At 37.4% G+C, this 21149-nt stretch overlaps 1 protein-coding gene across 2 annotated transcripts in view; it reads left to right on the forward strand.

The window, feature by feature from the left end:
- Positions 1–8585, forward strand: part of LOC136249507 (NACHT, LRR and PYD domains-containing protein 12-like) — a 31708-nt gene extending 23123 nt beyond the window's left edge. For both annotated transcript variants that reach the window (XM_066041531.1, XM_066041533.1), the window contains exon 3: positions 4912–8585. In XM_066041531.1, coding sequence (XP_065897603.1) covers positions 4912–8111 — 3200 coding nt within the window. In that variant the 3' untranslated portion in view covers positions 8112–8585. The remainder of the gene's footprint in view (positions 1–4911) is intronic.
- The last annotated feature ends 12564 nt before the right edge of the window (positions 8586–21149 follow it).

The raw sequence follows: 21149 nt of genomic DNA on the forward strand, positions 1-21149 counted from the left end.
TGATTTGTTTGCAGCTAAACTCTCTACTAGGTGGTTTCTTTGTAGCTGAACTCTCTACATGATGGTTTCTTTGTAGCTGAACTCTCTACAAGGTAACTTCTTCTCTACAGGGTGATTTGTTGTAGTTGAATTCTCTACAAGGTAGTTTGTATGAGGCTGAACTCTCTACATGGCGGTTTCTTTGTAGCTGAACTCTCTACAGAGTGATTTGTTTGCAGCTGAACTCTCTACATGATGGTTTCTTTGTAACTGAACACTCTACAAGGTGACTTCTTCTAGCTGATCTTTCTACAGGGTGAATTGTTGTAGCTGAACTATCTACAAGGTAACTTCTTCCTCCAGCTGATCTCTATACAGGGTAATTTGTTTGTAGTTGAATTCTGTACAGGTAGTTTCTTTGTAGCTGAACTCTGTACATGATGGTTTCTTTGTAGCTGAACTCTTTACAAGGTGACTTCTTCTAGCTGAACTCTCTACGGGGTAATTTCTTTGTAGCTGAACTCTCTATATGATGGTTTCTTTGTAACTGAACTCTCTACAAGGTAACTTCTTCTAGCTGATCTTTCTACTGGGTGATTTGTTTGCAGCTGAACTCTCTACATGGTGGTTTCTTTGTTGCTGATCTCTCTACAGGGTGATTTGTTTGTAGCTGAACTCTGTACAAGTGCGTTTTTGTGGGTGATCTCACTGCAGGTTGATTTGTTTGTAGCTGAACTCACTAAAGGGTGATTTTGCTTGTATATAGCTGAACTCCTTGCATTGTATCTAGTTTCTAGCTGATCTCTCTACAGGGTGATTTGTTTGTAGCTGATCTCTCTACAAGTTGATTTGTGTGTAGCTGATCTCTCTGCAGGTTGATTAATTTGCAGCCGATCTCTCTACAAGGTAATTTGTTTGTAGCTGAACTGTCTGTAAAGTGATTTATTTGTAGCTGATCTCTCTGCAGGTTGATTTGTTTTAGCTGAACTCTCTACAGGGTGATTTACTTGTACCTGAACTCCTTACATTGTGTCTGGTTTCTAGCTGATCTTTCTACAGGGTGATTTGTTTGTAGCTGATCTCTCTACAAGTTGATTTGTGTGTAGCTGATCTTTCTACTGGTTGATTTGTTTGTAGCCGATCTCTCTACAGGGTAATTTGTTTGTAGCTGAACTCTGTACAAGGTGCTTTTTTGTAGGTGATTTCACTGCAGGTTGATTTGTTTGTAGCTGAACTCACTAAAGGGTGATTTGCTTGTAGCTGAACTCCTTACATTGTGTCTAGTTTCTAGCTGATCTCCCTACAGGGTGATTTGTTTGTAGCTGAACTCTCTATAAGGTGATTTGTTTGCAGTTGAACTCTCTACATGGTGGTTTCTTTGTTGCTGAACTCTCTACAGGGTGTTTTGCTTGTAGCTACTCTCTACAGGGTGATTTGTTTCTAGCTTATCTCTCTACAGGTTGATTTGTGTGTAACTGATCTCTCTACAAGCTGATTTGTTTGTAGCTGAATTCTCTGCAAAGTGTTTTGTTTGTAGCTGACCTCTCTTCAGGGTGATTTGTTTCTAGCTGATCTCTCTACAGGGTGATTTTTTGTAGCTGACCTCTCTTCAGGGTGATTTGTTTCTAGCTGATCGCTCTACAGGTTGGTTTGTTTGTAGCTGAACTCTCTACACGGTGATTTGCTTGTAGCTGAACTCCTTACATTGTGTCTAGTTTCTAGCTGATCTCTCTACAAGTTGAATTGTGTGTAGCTAATCTCTCTGCAGGTTGATTTGTTTGTAGCCGATCTCTCTACAAGGTAATTTATTTGTAGCTGAACTGTCTAAAAAGTGATTTGTTTGTAGCTGATCTCTCTGCAGGTTGATTTGTTTTAGCTGAACTCTCTACAGGGTGATTTATTTGTAGCTGAACTCCTTACATTGTGTGTAGTTTCTAGCTGATCTCTCTACAGGGTGATTTGTTTGTAGTTGATCTCTCTATAAGTTGATTTGTGTGTAGCTGATCTCTCTGCAGGTTGATTTGTTTTAGCTGAACTCTCTACAGGCTGATTTGTTTGTAGCCGATCTCTCTACAGGGTAATTTGTTGGTAGCTGAACTCTCTACATGGTGGTTTCTTTGTTGCTGAACTCTCTACAGGGTGTTTTGCTTGTAGCTGATCTCTCTACAGGGCAATTTGTTTGTGGCTGATCTCTCTACAGGGTGATTTTTTTGTAGCTGACCTCTCTTCAGGGTGATTTGTTTCTAGCTGATCTCTCTACAGGGTGATTTTTTGTAGCTGACCTCTCTTCAGGGTGATTTGTTTCTAGCTGATTGCTCTACAGGTTGATTTGTTTGTAGATGAACTCTCTACAGGGTAATTTACCTGTAGCTGAACTCCTTACTTTGTGTCTAGTTTGTAGCTGATCTCTCTACAGGGTGATTTGTTTGTAGCTGAACTCCTTACATTGTGTGTAGTTTCTAGCTGATCTCTCTACAGGGTGATTTGTGTGTAGCTGATCTCTCTGCAGGTTGATTTTTTTGTAGCCGATCTATCTACAGGTAATCTGTTTGTAGCTGAACTCTCTATATGGTGATTTGTTTGTAGCTGATCTCTCTGCAGGTTGATTTGTTTTAGCTGAACTCTCTACAGGTTGATTGCTTGTAGCTGAACTCCTTACATTGTGTCTAGTTTCTAGCTGATGTCTCTACAGGGTGATTTTTTTGTAGCTGAACTCTCTTCAGGGTGATTTGTTTCTAGCTGATCTCTCTACAGGTAGATTTGTGTTGATTTGTTCATTGCTGATCGCTCTAAAGGTTGATTTGTTGCAGCTGAACACCCTGCAAAGTGTTTTGTTTGTAGCTGATCACTCTAAAGGGTAATTTGTTTGTAGCTGAACTCTCTCCACAGTGACTTGTGTGTAGCTGAATTCTGTGTAACTGAATTCTCTAGAGAGTGACTTAATTGTAGCTGAATTCTCTACAGGGTGCATGACTTGTTTATAGCTGAACTTTCTTCAGTGTGACTTGTAATGTTCTGAATCTCTATAGTGATATATTTGCTTAACTCTCCACATGGTGACTGTCTTCTTGCTGAACTGTCTATAAGATTAACTGTTTGCAGCTGAACTCCCTACAGAATAACTTGTGATGTAATAAAATTCTATAATGGAGTAAATAAATTAGCCGAATGCTCTATTAGGGTGACTGTTCTATTAGAGTATCTCGATCTCGCATTTGCTACACGGAGTTGGCTTTCGAATCATAACTCAGTGGTTTGTAATCCGATTCTTCTGTACTACTGCAAGAACTTTCTATGAAGATTATTCCAGATATACACCGATTTTCAGCTCATTGCTCTAAGCGGTTTGCCTAGTAGGCGTGAAAACTAATACTTTTTTATTCATAAAAATCGATCGCGTAATTGTGACACAGGTTGGGTTTTGTGTCATATCTCCGTGGTCTTTATCTCGATTCCTTTCAAACCACCAAAAGGTACTCCTACGATGGTTACTCCATCTACATAGCAATTTTCAACTCATTCCATGAAGCGGTTTACCCTGTAGACGTGACAACAAATCGATCTTGTTTTACGCGAATAATCGGTCATAACTCCTGAACCATTCATCGGATTTGTACCAAATTTGATGCTAGGATTCGCCTTTGGACTCCCTTTCTGTGTGCCAAATTTCAAGGCGATCGGAGTACGCGTTTGCTTGTTATAGCAATTTTTGCAAGTGTGCGAAAAGACGAAGAAGAAGAAAAAAAAACGAAGAAAAAAAAACCTAACTTTGGCAGCTCGTATCTCGGAAATGGCTGGAGCGATTTCCTTCAAATTTGGAATGTAGACTCCCTTGGCTGGCGGGCAACTGTGTAGCAAATTTGGTTCCAATCAGATAAGTGATCACCGAGATACAAAGGTGTGAAAATGACGTTTTTGTTCTTCCTGTCAATATACTCACGGTGTGGCGCGCCGGCTTCTTGGGCCGCACGACACACTATCGTGTGTCTTGATGGTCCAGTGGACCCCCTATAACTGATATAGCTAGGTAACACTTTTAGCATAGAAGGCATACCAACCTAGGAGGTCTGGGGGCATGCCCTCCCAGGAAATTTTGACCCTCTGAGATCAAATATACAGTAAGAGTCAGACTTTAAGCCTTCACACAGGTCCCTAGTGGGATAATAGAATATGACTGTTGTATTATGGTGACTGCTCTATTAGAGTATTTTGAGCTTGAATTTTATGTTGAGCTTTCTGCCAAGTAATTTTTAAACACTATAACCATATATGCTAGACTAATTTTAACATAACTAAATATTTTCTTAACTACTGTATGTGGGTGGCTGTTCTATTGAGTATCTTGATATTGATATAGAAGTCACAGTGCTCTATATAAGCACCTTATAAGATATTATTATGAGTGATGGTTTGCTGCCATGAAAATGTACTCATTACTATGGATCTTGCTGGCTAATAGATAGTATCTCTTACTAAGGCTTCCTGCGTCTTCAAGTTTCAGGGAAAATTTACACTGTTGTATGTTTGTTTAATTGTATGTGGGTATAATAACTATGGGATAACTATGAGGACTCAGCAACCAGTGGCCGTGGCTACATACGTAGTCAATGTAACTGTACTCATGATGTAAAAAGGATTAAAATGATACCTAGGGATTTACCGTACAACAAAAGTAGGAGGGTGAAAACACGCCATAAAAATAAAAATTTTGCTTATAAACATGCAAATTCTTTACACACCTTTAGAAAATGATCCATATGTTGTTGCAAGTTGATCCCATTCACTCCAAATAACTGTTAGCTGATTAATGGCAAGATAGGCCATATACAACTCACATAATTTGTAGTAAAAAAGTTTTTGACATGTTTAATTACTAAAAAAATATTGATGATTGTTTTAGTTGTAGGTTTTAATTCCTTTTGCTATTTTTAGGAGATGAAGATGTTCACCTAGCTAATGATCTATTGTGCCAACGCTATACACAAAGCAGGTACATTCCACCAGAAGATGACTGGCCACCCTACCACCCTAAACATTACACTCCTTTAACTATTTTTCATCATCAGGAAAGAAGATATGAAAATGAAGTCATCACAGGAGCCCCGGGATCAACCGTGATTGAAAATGGAGAAATGTGTGGTAAATCCATCAAGAGTATTAATGACTTCTTTACTCCATTTGAAAGAACTAGTCCTGTTCCTTTTAGCATTCTCATTGAAGGAGCACCTGGGATAGGCAAAACTATTTTAAGCAAGGAAATAGCCTTACAATGGGCTAATCGTACTGTTTTACACAACACCAAGTTGCTGTTTTTATTGTTCATGCGAGATCCTCAAGTAAAAAGTATCACATCCATTTTATCACTTGTCAAGTATTTCTATGAGAATAATGAACTTTCTAATAAAATTACTGACTGGCTTGTTAAAACTAATGGAAATTACCTCACCATCATACTTGATGGGTATGATGAAGTTTCTGAAGGTAACAAAAATCTTTTTATAAATGATATTATTAAGCGTAAAAAGTTGACAAAGTGTGGTGTGGTGATTACATCTCGTCCTGCTGCTTCGTCACATCTCCACTCTATTGTAGACTGCAGAGCAGAAGTGTTGGGTTTTACTGATGACGATCGACAAAATTTCATTCAGAATGCATTACAGGATCAAAATAGCAAAATTGATGACCTTAAAGGTTTTCTGCAGTCTAATCCATTTCTTAATAATTTATGTTATATTCCACTTAATATGAGTATCTTGCTTTGCCTGTCGAAAGATACTATCAGTGCATTACCAAAAACTCAAACAAAGCTGTATGAAAAGTTTATTATTATGACAATTGTTCATTTTCTCAAAAAGGACAAAAAGGTGTCTGATTGTACTATAGCCAGTTTTAATGATCTGCCTGTTCCATATGATCACGTGGTCAAGGAATTGTCAGAGTTTGCTTTCCTTGCTTTGCTAAAGAACCAACTGGTGTTTACACTAGCTGATGCAAAAAAGATATGTCCCAATCTCACTCCCTCTAACTGGTATGGACTTGGCTTGCTACAGTGTGTTCGGTATTTTAAACCACAAGATGCCTGTGATTATGAATCTTTTCATTTCCTTCACTTTGCAATTCAAGAATACATGGCTGCCTATCACATTGCTTCATTACCTGACCATGTACAGCTAAAGTTACTCAATGGAACATTTTGGAAAGCTGATTTTTTTAACACCTGGGTTATGTATGTTGGCATAACAGGTGGTTGTAGTTTTGTATTTAAACATTTTCTGTCTGGCAATTATTTTCAAATTTCTAGCTGGCTATTTGGAACTCCAAGAATATCTAGCAAAATACTAGGTGACAAAATTAAATGTCTTCATTTGTTACATTGTTTGGGAGATGCTGATCATGAAATGTTGCCATCCATTAAAAGTACATTTCGAGGAAGAACCATTGACCTTAGTAATCAATCCTTGACACCTAAGGATGTACAGACACTTTCAGTTTTGCTGTTAAGGTCACGCAATGAGCATTGGGAAATGATTAACTTATCACATTGTAACATAGACAGCAAGTGCTGCAATGTTTTGTGTGAAATGTTTCTTTCTAAAAACTCATCATTAAAAGTCAAATCTGTTAATCTTTCTTATAATAACTTTGACTGTGAATCACTTCATAAACTTAGTGGAACTTTTAAATCTTGGAATACCACAGAATTAGTCCTCTCTATCGACAGTTTATATGATGGAGTGACAATGAAAAAGATCATTGCATTTACTGAGAAGCTAAAGAGTGCTTTTGTAGCAAACGTACCATGGCCAGGATTACCAGACAATAGTTACTTATTAGTTAATTACATAGCTGAGCAAAACAAGATGATAGCTGTGTGTGCAAGTAAATCTTACATTATGTGCTCTCACTTCACTGGTTGCAAGTTAAGCGATACTGCAATTGAAAGTTTGAAGGATTTTACAATGAAATTGAAAGCCCCGGCAGTGACGCACGTTATCTTCAGCGTTCATGTCAGCAATACCTTTGCTACTAAACAGTTGTCTGCTCTGCCCGCCAGCATTCAAAGCATACGGTTTTGTGGATCCTATTTACATTCCAAAGGTGTTTACCTGCTGACAACTGCCTCAACAATTCATTACCATAATGTTCCATTACCTCAACAAGTAGCTGATTACTTAGCAGGTGTTGTATACCACAACACCCAATCAAAGACATCATACCTACTTACACTTCCATCGTGTTTTGCTGAAATGATTAGATATTCACTCTGTACTTTTACAACTCTAGAAACTTTTAGTGTTATGAATAACTACCTTAGCTCTGAAGCAGCAGATGACATTGCAGCTATTTTAACTCATGCCACTGAACTGCAACAGCTATATCTAAGTGGAAATAATTTGCAAGCAATAGGTGCCATTAAGATTGCAAGAGCTATACAAAATGTTACAACTCTGACAAAATTAAATGTTTCAAATAACAATATTACTCATGAAGCAGCAAATGACATTGCAATGATTTTGTCTCATAGTACTAAACTACAATTACTTTTTTTAGATAGCAATAATTTACAAGCATCAGGTGCCATTACAATTTCAAGAGCTTTACGAAATACCACAACCCTTGTAGTTCTTAACCTAGCGAACAACAATATAAGTGATGAGGCAGCTGATGACATTGCAGCTGTTTTATCTTGTAATCCTAAACTACAAGTGCTTAGCCTAGGCGAAAATAACTTGCAGACAGCAGGTGCTATTAAGATAGCAAGAGGTTTGGAAAGTACTACCACCCTTAAAGTTTTTGGTATCATTAACAACAACATCAGTGATGAAGGAGCAGATGCCATTGCTTCTATATTGTCTCGAAATAGTGGGATGGAAGTTTTAGAACTAGGTAGGAACAATTTACAATCAACCGGTGTCATTAAGATTGCAATTGCCTTAAAACATATTACAAGTCTAACTTTGCTTAGTATTGCAAGCAACAATGTTGGCGATAATGCTGTAGATGACATTGCAGCTGTTTTGCTTAACAACCCTATGCTGGAAACACTAGATCTAAGAGAAAATAATTTTCAATCAACAAGTGCTGTCAAGATTGCAAAAGCCTTGAAAAATACTGCAAAATTGCAAATTTAAAATTCTTCAACATTTTGAATGGTGACATTAATACAAAAGACATTTTGGTCAAATTGCCTTGGCTGCATGGTTTCACAAAGTAGCTACTGAAACTCTTAAACATTCTTCCGTATTTATGTGATATATACATGTAGTGAAGTTTAAAGTTTATACAGTTGTAATTACACTTTCAAGTTACCATACGACAGGAAGTTTTGATGGAAGGAAAAGTTGACGAATCTAAACTTCATCAGCTTTGACAAATAAAAATCAAGAAATCAATAGATCTAAACACATATTTTTAGAGGTGCTTATGGACATCTGGTGAATTAAAGCTTGACAAATTTAACTGATTCATCAAATTTGTCAACCTTTTCTTTTGTCAAAACTTCCTGTCGTATGAGATGGTATACTATAAGCTTACATGTGCATATAGACAACCGCATATATAATTGCTGTGTAAGAGTCCACATTATATTATACGTGTACAATATAATCTGTAGAATCCTAAAAATTGTCTATGTGTTAGGTTTGGTAAAGTGTTCAACAAGTATGCGGTTTCTTTCCATGGATGCTTTTGGAAGATAAAATTATTATAGCAAACTATTCATGGTATGACACGAATTGGGAAGATGCCAATCAATTTATGTATACCAAGCAGACTGAAGACAGTGCCAGTTACACTGGTAGACCAGCCTGTCCTATCGAAGGTGTTGTCTACATTAACCCCTGGTGAGGTGCTTTTATTATTTTCAAACAGTGTGTTTTATAGACAGTCAAATGTATATGTGTTGTGCACTCATGGTCACCATTCACCTTATAACATGCAGCATATAATAGAGTACAGGGTGTACAATACAGAATGCTATATATGGTATGCACAGTTATATTATTCTAGTGCTGAAACGAATAGCAAATTTTACTATTCGAATAGTTGTGAACAAAATGACCGAATATTCAATTATTCTTTAAACATGCATTTCTATTGAATATGTACCAAAAACCTTTGCTAAGAAGCAAGGTAAAGCCTGAAAGCTATTTCCATCCCTTCCAAATAGACATAAATATGCCACTTTGTTCACAATCTTAAGTTACAAGGCCAGCTTTATCCTATTCAAATGATGTGTTAATGAATTGGATAGTGTCATGCTGACCGAATAGTCAAATAACCAAATAATTGTTTCAGCACTACTATATACACTCTTCCCTAGCTATATCATGTAGATCACATAAGAATGTCTCAAATGTAAACCATACTGTGAGTATATTATGCCGTACACAAGAAAAATTTGATGAATTCACACTTCAGTAGATTTGACGAATAAAATGTTGACGAAAATCAAGAAATGGTGCTTATAAGCATTTTTTATTTTATTTTTTTATTATTACTTTATGGCAAGTATGCCAAAGGTCTGCAAGCAACTGGTGCTTGCAGCCTAAAACACAAGTTATACATACATTATAATTACTTTAACTAATTATAACTTAGCTATAGTGTTTGAAAGTTTGATGGTGGCGAGAGATCGTGACATTTGCTGCACGGACATAGATAATGGTAGGTACAGTGATTGTCATCGTCAAAATGAGTTACAAAATGATTCCACATAAATTTCTTTAGTTTAGCCTTGATGGTTGCAATTGATAAATTGGTATTGATTACAGGAAGAGCATTCCACAAACGAGGAAGGCGATGGAAATAAGAGTTTCTATTTAAGTTTGTACTATGGAGACGATGTTTGAGTTTATTATGTGTAGAGGATCTGGTGTGACCCTGAGTAAATGTAATGTACCTATTAATGTCAAAGTTTCTTGTGGGTGACTTAAGTGACTTGATCGCAAACAAAACATCCTGAATCTCGAGGATATACATGAATGGTAGAAGATGAAGTTCTAATAACCTGGATTTGTAGCTGATATTATAATTATTCAAGATGTGTTTGGTTGCTCGACGTTGAATACGCTCAAAACATAAGATGTCCTTGATTAGGTACGGTCGCCATAACTGAGAGCAATAGGTAAGATGAGGACGAACTAGAGTAATATACAGATGTAGCTTGACTGATGGGTAGTGATTGGAACAAAAAGTACGTCGTATCAGAGCCAACGATTTATATGCTTTAGATATTATAGAATTGTAGTGATTTGACCACTTCAGGTCACTGGAGACAATCACTCCCAGGTCTTTTTGAGTCTCCTGACAATTGATTTCTGTGCTGGAAATAAGGTATCTGGTATTGGACGTTGATTTGAAGGGAACATGTACACACTTGGTAAAGTTGATAGTTAGATTGGAAAGGAATGTTTGGTGAATAATAGAGTCAACATCTTGCTGGAGCTTGATGCAGTCCTCATCACACGAGATGGTCATAAAACATTTCATGTCATCAGCAAACTTCAATACTTGACTAACTTCTATACTGGAAGAGATATTGTTCATATAAACTAGAAATAACAGGGGACCTAAAATACTTCCCTGGGGGACACCAGATATAACTGGTAGTACACTGTCAGATAAGGTATTGTTGATAGATACCTGCTGTACTCGGTCAGTGATGTAGCATTTAAACCACGACCATAGGGTACCAGTAATGCCAAAAGACCAGAGGTGATTTAGTAGGATTCCATGTGAAACAGTGTCAAAGGCTTTACGTATATCCAGGTATATAGTATCAATTTGCGTTGGGCTGTTGGTCAAGAAGTCAAAGAATGTTAAAAGCTGTTGTAAGGTGGAAGCTCCTTTTATAAAGCCAAACTGGCAGGGATTAATTTGAGTTACCAGATGATTTACTATTTTATTATGCACTAATCGCTCAAGTACCTTTGATGTGCTGGAAAGCAATGAGATGGGTCTGTAGTTCTTAACCGAAGTTTTATCACCAGCCTTGAAGATAGGTACAATCTTATGGATCTTCCAACTCGAGGGGATGTATGCATATTGGAGAGACATAGAAAAAAGATGGTGCAACGGCTGGCACAAAATTGGAGCACATGTCTGAAGAATTTTTGGAGAAATAAGGTCAATGCCTGGTGCTTTGGTAGGGTCCAAAGATACAAGGGCATCATATACTTCTTCTATTGTGATTGAAATAAAATCAATGTGATCAGTAGGCTCTAAACGGTTATCAACATTGGATAGATCAGATGAGTCTGAGAAAACTGAATGAAAGTAGCGATTGAACATGTTAGCAGAATCAGTGTCAGATTCGGTGATTTCGTTGTCAAACTGTAAAACAGAAGGAAAGTTCTTGGATTGGGTAAGGTTCCTGATATACTTGAAAATGTTGTTGTTGCGGTGAGATGCAAACTCTCTGATGAGGCATGTCTCATAGTTAGTTTTACTGTTAGCAATTTCCTCTTGGAGTGACTCTTGAGATAATTTGATCTTCTCTTCGAGATGTCTAGTAGGATGTTGCTTATACCTGCGGCGAAGAGTGCGCAGGCACTTGATGTGATGTCTAATATTGGCAGTGAACCAGGGTTGGTTATTACAGTGAATTTTGGTAAAAGGAATGAATAGTCTCATAGCATTGGATATAATCAGCTCTAATGTTTCCCAAATGAATTCAACATCGTGTGACAGAAAACAGCTACTCAAGTTGTGATATGACAAATGTTCATAGAGTCCTTGGTAGTCTCCTTTAGAGTAATTGTAAGAATAATAGGTAACTTGTTTGACGGGTGGTTTACTAAACGACAAGTTGAAAGTTATGCTATAATGATCAGACGGGAAAAGTAAAGGGACGGAATGAACCTTTATAGAATCGATACTATCATCCATGTTGGTTAAAAGCAAGTCCAGGGTGTTGCCTTTGATATGTGTTGGAAGGTTTATGAGTTGATCAAGACCGATGTCAAAAACTAAATCACAAAATTGTTGAGATACGTGAGATTGACCTGTTAAGGTATTCCATTCTATATCGGTGAAATTGAAGTCTCCGAGGAAGAGGAAGTGGACATTGTCGATATCTGATGGGTTGTGACAGATGTCAGCAAGAGTACTAAATAGGGAGTCATAATAAGAGGATGATGAGTTAGGGGGGATGTAGATTACACAGCAGGTAATTGGATGTTGCAGGTTCAATTTAACACAAATGATTTCGATATCTACAGGGGATGCCAATAGTTGACACGGAATACTGTTATGGATAGCAAGCATCACACCACCTCCCCGTGATGGTCTATCGTTACGGTACACTGAATAGCCATGTGGAAGAATTTCATTGCTGTATATCTCGCTGGTCAGCCAGGATTCGGACACTCCAATAATATCATACGAATTTGCATAAATCAATGATTGAAATTTGTCAAGTTTATTTACAATACTTCTAGCGTTGATGTAAAATACAGAAGCTAGTCATTGGTTATTGTTGGATGCAGATGAAGCTGCAGTGATCATGGGCTCGGGGTTATTGGAATTAGAAGTCGTTGAGTGTTGGGTATGTGTGGGTATGGAGGTGGAATTACTGTGTGTGGTATCCTGTGAGTAGGAAGTGGTGGGCAGATTGGTATCGATGATATTAACCACAAATGAACCATCTTTAGATTTGTCCAATCTGGCATAAAGTTGTTTGTTGATGTATATATTGGTGCCTCTTAGCCTGATGTACTTCTTGTCTGTGCCACTCTGAATTAAGTTCCATCTAGTCTTTAAGAAGGCAGAATCAATAGCTCTTTCTTCTCGTGTCAAATCAGGTTTGACAAGAATCGAGGACGGCAGAGAGCCTCGTTTAGACAAGACCAGTGTGGCATCAAAGGCTCTCAGGAACTTGACCAATAAGGGACGAGGTTTGGAATTGGTAGCGTTGAATTTTCCAAGTCTGTGAAAGTCTTGGATACACGATGTGTTAAGTGAGCTGTCCATATTGGACAAGGTATGGTGCAGATTTTCCAGGTCACAATTTAGACGAGTTGCTTTAGGTGTATTGGGAGGAGATTCCTTGATTCCATATATCACTACATTAAATTTCCTATCAGAAACCATCTGTGGAGGCTTGGGAGGAATGATTGCGCCTTGGGGATGTGTTGGCAGTTGTTTGTTGGTACCATGAAGTGGGGAGTCATTGATAACTTCAACAAGTTTACCAGGTGTAACACTGGCACTATTATCGTCATTGGATTGTGCTAGTTTCTTTTCAAGTTGTGCCAGCCTTGCTTCCAGTTGAGCATGTTTGTCCTGGACCTCATTAAAAAACTTCAAAGCAAGGGTGACCTTTGGCCGACAGAGACTACAGAAAAACATGATATTGGGGCAGGGGTCGTTACTGAGTAAGTCATAAACTTCCGAGGATACACCGGAGCAGTTACGATGCTCCCATTCGGAACAACATTCACAAAACAAACTATGACTATTTTCTGAAATCTGTTTTTTACATGAAACACACACCTCACTGGGTTTATCCTTCTTGGTAGGAGGGGTAGAACCACCAGCAGATGATAAGTTACGCTTCGCCATGACGATGGGGATGAAGGGCAACCATAGTACGACTCCGTGTCAAAGGTTCACGTTAACAGGAGAATGCTCAAATCACAAAGAACGCAGATCCCGGGTCTATCACTCAAGGAGGAAGACCCTAGCCACAACTTGCGTCACGTGATTTTTTTTTTTTTTTTAATTTTTTTTTTTTTAAATTTTTTATTTTTATTTTTTTTTTATTTTTTGACAAATTTACATTTGGCAAATTAAATCGATTCATCAAATTTTTCTGACATCAAAATGTCCTTGCATACAATACTGGCAATGCATATTATGCACCTTTCAACTGGGTACTCATCACTAGTAATAAGTTAATTTAGGGGAGGTGGCACTGGCCCCCTGGGTTAATTATTGCCCTCCCTAGATTTATACTTAAAGCCTCGATACGTGGTTAGAAATGAAAAGGTTTAATTGATAATCATTCCCATTGCAAAATTGTATAATTAAATGGTCAATATTCACTGTAAAATTTCACCAAATTGTGTATCTTGACAACACCTACTGGTAATTTTCCTGGAGGCACATTCCCCCTGTCCCCTAGAAACCTCATACTTTGTACACTTATAGTGATCCTCTCTCATGATCTTATAGAACCAACCAAGTACCACCACTACATTCCACAACAGTTTACTAATTTTTGGCTTAATATTCTGGATTGAACCCTGGCATATGTGTAGAGATATCAAACAGCACAATTTACTTAACCTAAATCATAAAACTGAACTTATGAGCAAACACAATTATACATTTCCACCTGTGTACCATAACCTGGCACCCCCTGTGAATGCCAGCCACATATCTGGGCCCATTAAGTACAGTACATGTGGCCCACTCGTATGCAGCCTTTGAATGGTAACTATTACAAATGACATAATTGCATGGGGTGAGCCTGAGCATGCCCACACTAACTAGAGTACAATGAATATATATTCCATATTAATTTTGGTTGTACAGTTGACAATGTTTGGAACTAGCTATATAGTAGGGAAGTTTACTGGCCCTATCAAGCATCATAATGATGAACTACGCTGTATAAACCTGTCCTATCATTTACATGATAAATTTACCTATAGAAACCATTAACTGGTCCAACCTATCAAACATCACACAATAGGCATAGGAACAGGAGGGGGTTAAAGCTCATCCACTTTATTTTAGTGGCTCTGAATCACTTTTAAAGATTGTTATACTCTAATATAGCAGTCAGTCATATACTTAAACACAGCATTCAAAATAAAATTCAATCTCATTATTAAAAATGCAGGGGCATGTCCCCAGACCCTTATAAAAGAGCAAGCAGTTCAGCTCCCCATGCTGAGTCAGCTTTGCACATTGTTAAGGTTAAATCATCATGTCTATATATAGTCACCACCCTTCTTATCTTCTCACTTATATATTATACTGTTGCTATGCTCTGGCATCACACAATAAAAATTATGCTGTAGAAACCTGATGCAACTGGTCCTATTAAACATCATGCAATATTAGTGATCCCTACTAGACAGTAGGTAAAGCATCAAACATTATGCTAAATTATTATTATTATTAACTGTATGGATATACATACAGTACAAACAAATTATGTAGTTATGCTGTAAGCCTTTGTTCATATCCATATCCTGAATAGCTGTCTAACTTCGAATATGCATGCAGACTTTCAAAACACAACGTAAAACAAGGAGAATTATACCATATAGCTATGCAGGTCATTAGAGGGTTGCATGATACAGTATAACTAATAATACATGCAGCTGTTCAAAATGTATATGTTTGTCACATATATAGTAGTTTGAGTTGTGCTTAGCCCTCAAAAATATATATGTGCTATGCACATTCAGGTTGGATCCAGGAGCTGGCAAGGGGGTGGGTGGGAAACTTTTAGAGGTGTTAGTATGCCTGAAGGTGCCATGTGACAGCTGCAGTTTGCTTGACAGCTGGTTTTGACTTTGGTTTCAGGTGAGTCAGTTTGCAATATAAATGGTGCTGTATGCGTATTTTTCATGAATTATAAATTGATTTTTGGCCTGATAAGGTTTAATGGTATTTCAACCAAAAGAAATATGGCTCCCCCACAATGGGGGCATCAACCATTGCACTTATTAGATTTCCACCAGCAAGCCATAATATTATTTCATTTGTCATGATGATATCATGTTTCCTCACTGCATGTGTCGCTGTGACTGGTTATATTAGCTACGCACTGGTGGATTTGGGGGAGGGGGCAGTGCCCACCCCTTAGAAATTTTTCACTATGTCACTCATTATGCGCATTGTGGGATAGAGTCCTTCTACATTGATTTTTAGAGATCAAGATACTCTAATAGAACAGTCAAGTAAAGCAGTCAAGTGTACTATAAGCATTATTTATCAGTAGGGACCCGCCGATTATGCTAGCATAATTTTGAGCATAATAGGTACCTAAAAGCATTGAGCATAATGCCAGCATAATAGGTTAAATATTTGTACGATAGTGTAAACTCTTGCTGGGAAAATGACAATTGCAAAATAAGATTGATATACTCTAATAGAGCAGTCAGTAACTCTAACCACCCCAAAAACACCTTCGCTGTAAAAAAGGCGCGCCCAAGAAACTACAAGTACCTGGAACCCAATGTAAAAAACAAAAAGAAAAATCAGCTTAGCTGAAGTGAAAAGTAACTGGTAACTTAAAGAGCTGATATCTGAAGCGGCCAAGAATACAATTACTAAAGTTTAATCCATGCAAGAACACCTTGGCTATAAAACAGGTGTATACATGAAAGTAACTGGCAACTGAAATGGCTGATATTTGAAGCGGCCAAGAATGAATGGTCATATACAACTAATTCAAAAATTTAACACTGAACCTTTATAATTCAGCTGTGTTCTATATTCACTCTTGCTGCATCGTAAAGTAATTTCTTTTAACTCTAATTGGCTGGTAATTTGGCCGCCTTTTTTAATAGTCAGTATAATAGAGCAAAAAAAGGCAGCCAAATTACCAGCCAATTAGAGTTAAAAGAAATTACGATGCAGCAAGAGTGAATATAGAACACAGCTGAATTATAAAGGTTCAGTGTTAAATTTTTGAATTAGTGTGGTACTAAATGGAATTTAAAAGATTTCTGCTTAAAACGCCATCCCTAGGGAACTTACGGTTCAGCACGCTGTCACAACTTGTTTATCAGGCATTAGAGTTTGTGTCCACGTCGTGTCTTTAAAAGTTATTGTAGGGATTAGAGATTGATTGAAGAAAATACGCGTATAGGCAAACCAGGATTGGATAATGTCAGTGCTAGATGGACTATACAAACACGACTATGTTGACTGGTATAACGTGACAGTAGTTGTAACATAAGGTAGAGAAATAAAGTGAAATACGCCTATTTTTTTATTTTGCGATGGTTACTTTTTTATTTTAGCGAGGTCGCAAGAAAACTATAATGACTCCTAAAGATTTTTTATCACGTAACGCAATACAAATCTATTGAGAGATGTTGCGTAATTTAGGACTAATATTGCGAAACCGGCCCTACACGTAAAAAATTGCCAGCATTGTACCAGAGCAAGTTTTCCTTTACTTTGGTGGAACGTCGTAAGTTTCATACAGCTATACAGATCTTTAAATCTATTCACCAGAAGCTACCTTCGTATCTCCACAATATATTTCACTATTCCAGAGATATCACAGGTCATATTGGTCGAAACATTAATAGACTCTTTGTTCCTAGAGTAAACAACAATTATGGGAAAAGAAGTTTTTATTACAGGGGAGCTATGATATGGAACAGTTTACCATCAACTGTTACTGAAGCAACCAACTTATCTAAATCTGTACGGTTATATCATGATAAATTTAGTTGATTGTATCTGTGTAGTTTTGTGTACTGTTCTTTGTATACCCTTTTGTGTTGTATGTTTATGTATGTATGTATGTATGTATGTATGTATATATGTATTTGTGTATGTATGTATGTATGCTTGTTTCGCAGGGCTCCACTGAAAATCAGTGTTTTTCACTGAGTGGAATCCCTGTTTAAATATTACAATTACAATTACAATTACAATTACAACTCACAGTAGTGGCCGCGCGTCTTTTAATTGGGCGTGCGCTTTGTAGTTTCTTGGCCGCGCGACTCACTACCGTGAGTCTTGATTGATATTACGTAATATTAGATTCGTTACAGTAACTATATTACTTAGGTAACGCGTTACATTTGTAAGTAAAGTAACTTGAGGTATATTACCTGTTTTTATGGCGTATTTCGTTATATTACTTAGTTACCACAAAAGTAATAATATTACGTAACGCATTACTTATGTAACGCGTTACTCCCAACACTGACTATCAGTATATATGGCCTGTACAAATGCACTGCTATCATAATGTACACCTCTACTCTGCTTCTACTGCCAGTGATAGAGAACTGTTGCTGTTGATAGCTCACAGCAAAAAAAAAAATGCATTTTGCTTTTATGCACTACCCTATTGCAAGTGAAGCACATCTAGTCATCTTTTTTTGCTACACGTACATTTGTGTATTGTGCGCATATGTAGTAAAGTTGCAAACATGTATGTGCTACTACCATTTCCATCATATGTGGTCATGATGTGTGCATATAGTCACAAATTTGACCTATTCTACACATTTCTGCAAACACATATAGATATATGTTGCAAATTTGACCTATTTTACACGTGTGCTAAATATGCCATTGAGTGTGTAAATCTAAGTTTTTTTTTGCAATGTAGGTGATGATAATGTCAAGTGTTTGTTCTAAGAGAAGATTGAGGTGTTACTTATAGCAGTGCATATATACTCCAGTTGGACACTCTCCCCTATACAAATAATATGAACTTTTGCTAGACCTTATTCTACTAATTCTGGTAATGTGCTTCCATTGTAGTGAAGAATACACATCAAAATTGCCACTAAGGTCAATCTTGCATGGAAAGTTAATTTTGTAATTTTTGTAAACTTGATGGGGGGGGGGGGGGGGCTATTTTCTTGTAATTTTTAAGAGGGGAATGCCCAGACACCCCTAGAAAGCTTGTGCCTTGTACACTGTGTGGTTATTTCTACCAGTGTGTCCTCCCTAGCAAAATCCTAGATGCATGTAAATACCTAGGTCCACTCTTTCCTCCCTGATTTGTCTAATGTGTCTGTATACATGTGTTAAATGATCTGTAAAGTAATTAATAGAATGATTATTGCATTATAAACTGTTAAGTTTATAATGTACTGGCAGAAATATCACAGCTAGTGATGTACAGTGTGACAGTATCATTTGATGCACAAGTTTAATTTTTATATGGCAACTGCATGTTATAATTCCATATATACATAGAACACTGAAATTGTGAAGCCCATGGGAGGATGATGTCATGGTAATGTGCTTTGCAGATTTATTTATTCAGTGGGTGGTAGTGCTATTTAATAAAATGGCATATGACATCTTTCATGCTGCATGCACCACACTTAGCTACATACCCCCCAGAACCCACTACTACTGAAGTGCCTCTCTAAATTTAGTGTTGATACTGAGAAGAATGCATGGAGGAACTATGCTTGAATACAGATTGAGACACACACATGCACAGATGCAAACACACAGACAGACATAAAAGTATTATATAGTTTGCCAATAACAGGTAGTTGTTGCTTCTCATCACATTTAGGTGTGGTTGGTTGTGAATATAATAGCTGTACACATAGGTAGGAAATACTATAATCTATGCCACAGGTATGCAGTCTATAATACTGGCGGTCGGTAAAACTGAGAGTGAGAGACAATGGGCTTACTAGCTGGTTTATATGGTTAGCACACTTAGATAGTTTAGTGATGGTGATGCTTATTAAAGCTAATTATCACATGATTGAGACTACTGGGTGATTCATCTGTCTGTGCTACTTTGTAATCTACACCCTATACAGTTGTAGTGATTCTGTTTTGCATATATGAGTTAGGTTAGGTGTGTACTATGTGGTATACACCTAACCTAACATATACTCTGCTCCTGATAGAAGCCATAAGAATGTACCAGAACTGCAATAGTTTATTCAGCTGTAGTTATCTATGTCAACAAATATAACAAGCAAAAATAATTGCATAACACCATCTTGGGAAGCCGTTGAGATTTAATATGGTGAAATTGAGCTAATTAAAAGCCATACAAAAAGAAGCCACAAGGCTATCAAAAAATGTTGCGTCACTAGTTTACTATGTGGCGTATTAACTCTGATCAGTAAAGGAAATTTTTGTTAATGTTATCCCACTAGGCATTTGTCTGATCACTAATAGAAATTCTGTGAATGTTATATCCTACAAGGGACCTGTCTGATCAGTATGGAAATTCTGTGAATGTCAGGGGCCTGTGAGAAAGCTTAAGGTATAAGGTGTGTTTAGCTATGTGATCATTTCTGTGAACAATTAATACACATCATGATGTACGTAACATATAATAAACTATGACGTAAAATGCATACTGCCAGACTAACATTGGGGCCGCATAGATGTCTATGATTGCTATTGATTGGGGATTCATTTTTGTATCATTTAGTCGACGAAATGGATGCATGTGAAAGTGATCGAGATTTCCAATGCATTTTGTTAACGATTCCAGTTGAATTATTGGTGCTTATCATATCGTTCTTGCCGACGCCATGCGATATATTGAAATTGCGATACGTTTCACGAAAAGTACGAAGTGCGAGTGAAACACCTTCCCTGTGGAGAGAATTAGTGTGGCCTTATCACCTCAATGGTTATGAAGGTTGTATGAACGACGCGCTAAAGCATTGTGGACAGTACATCAGACGATTCTTCTTTCCAACTCACGTGACTCCATCAAAACTACCAAGGATGTTTGAATATTGTAGCAATGTGATACAGCTTAGTCTGCCAACAACAAAGTTAGACCCTCAGCAACTAGGAAGTGCTCTACAACAATTGAGAGATCTGCAGAGACTGGATGTTCAGTGGGATACAAAGTTCAAAGAATTACTGGAGCTAATTGGCATCAACTTGAAAGAAGTCACAATCCGAGTAAAGGTCACCAACTCATCACACAATTCTGCATCATATATTTGCAGTTCTATTGATTTGTGTTTACAGTATTGGTCTTCAAACAGTTTTACTCCCAAATACTTGAAGTTTGTTGCCAAGCGTCATCCATTATTTATGAAGGCACTGTGGAAGAACTGGAACACTTTAAACCACAACTCACTAGGTAGTTGTACTGGTCACATAAAGGTTTATAGTAACCTTAAAGCTTCATTGAACCTATCTCCTGTTGTTCCAGTGTTTCAGCTAGACTTTGGTCAACCTGTTGCTTCTCGTTTTGTGAAAGCAACCAGATTTGGCTTTGTGGGATTAATGAATGATTCATTACAGCTAACAGATGGCACTCATGGTGGCAAGATAGTTCACAAAGTATCACTGGGTGTGTTGGATGAAAACCCTATTGTTCTCCGTGAAGATCAGTTGAATCACAGCATTAAGAACCTTGAATTTGTGTCTGACTTTGATATTTCTTTTTCTGGAATTCTTTACTCTGAGCATCTTGAAAAAATAGCTATGGAATGTCCAAACCTTCAACGACTTAA

This window comes from Dysidea avara, chromosome 3 (assembly GCF_963678975.1).
Source record: "Dysidea avara chromosome 3, odDysAvar1.4, whole genome shotgun sequence".
Lineage (NCBI taxonomy): Eukaryota > Metazoa > Porifera > Demospongiae > Dictyoceratida > Dysideidae > Dysidea > Dysidea avara.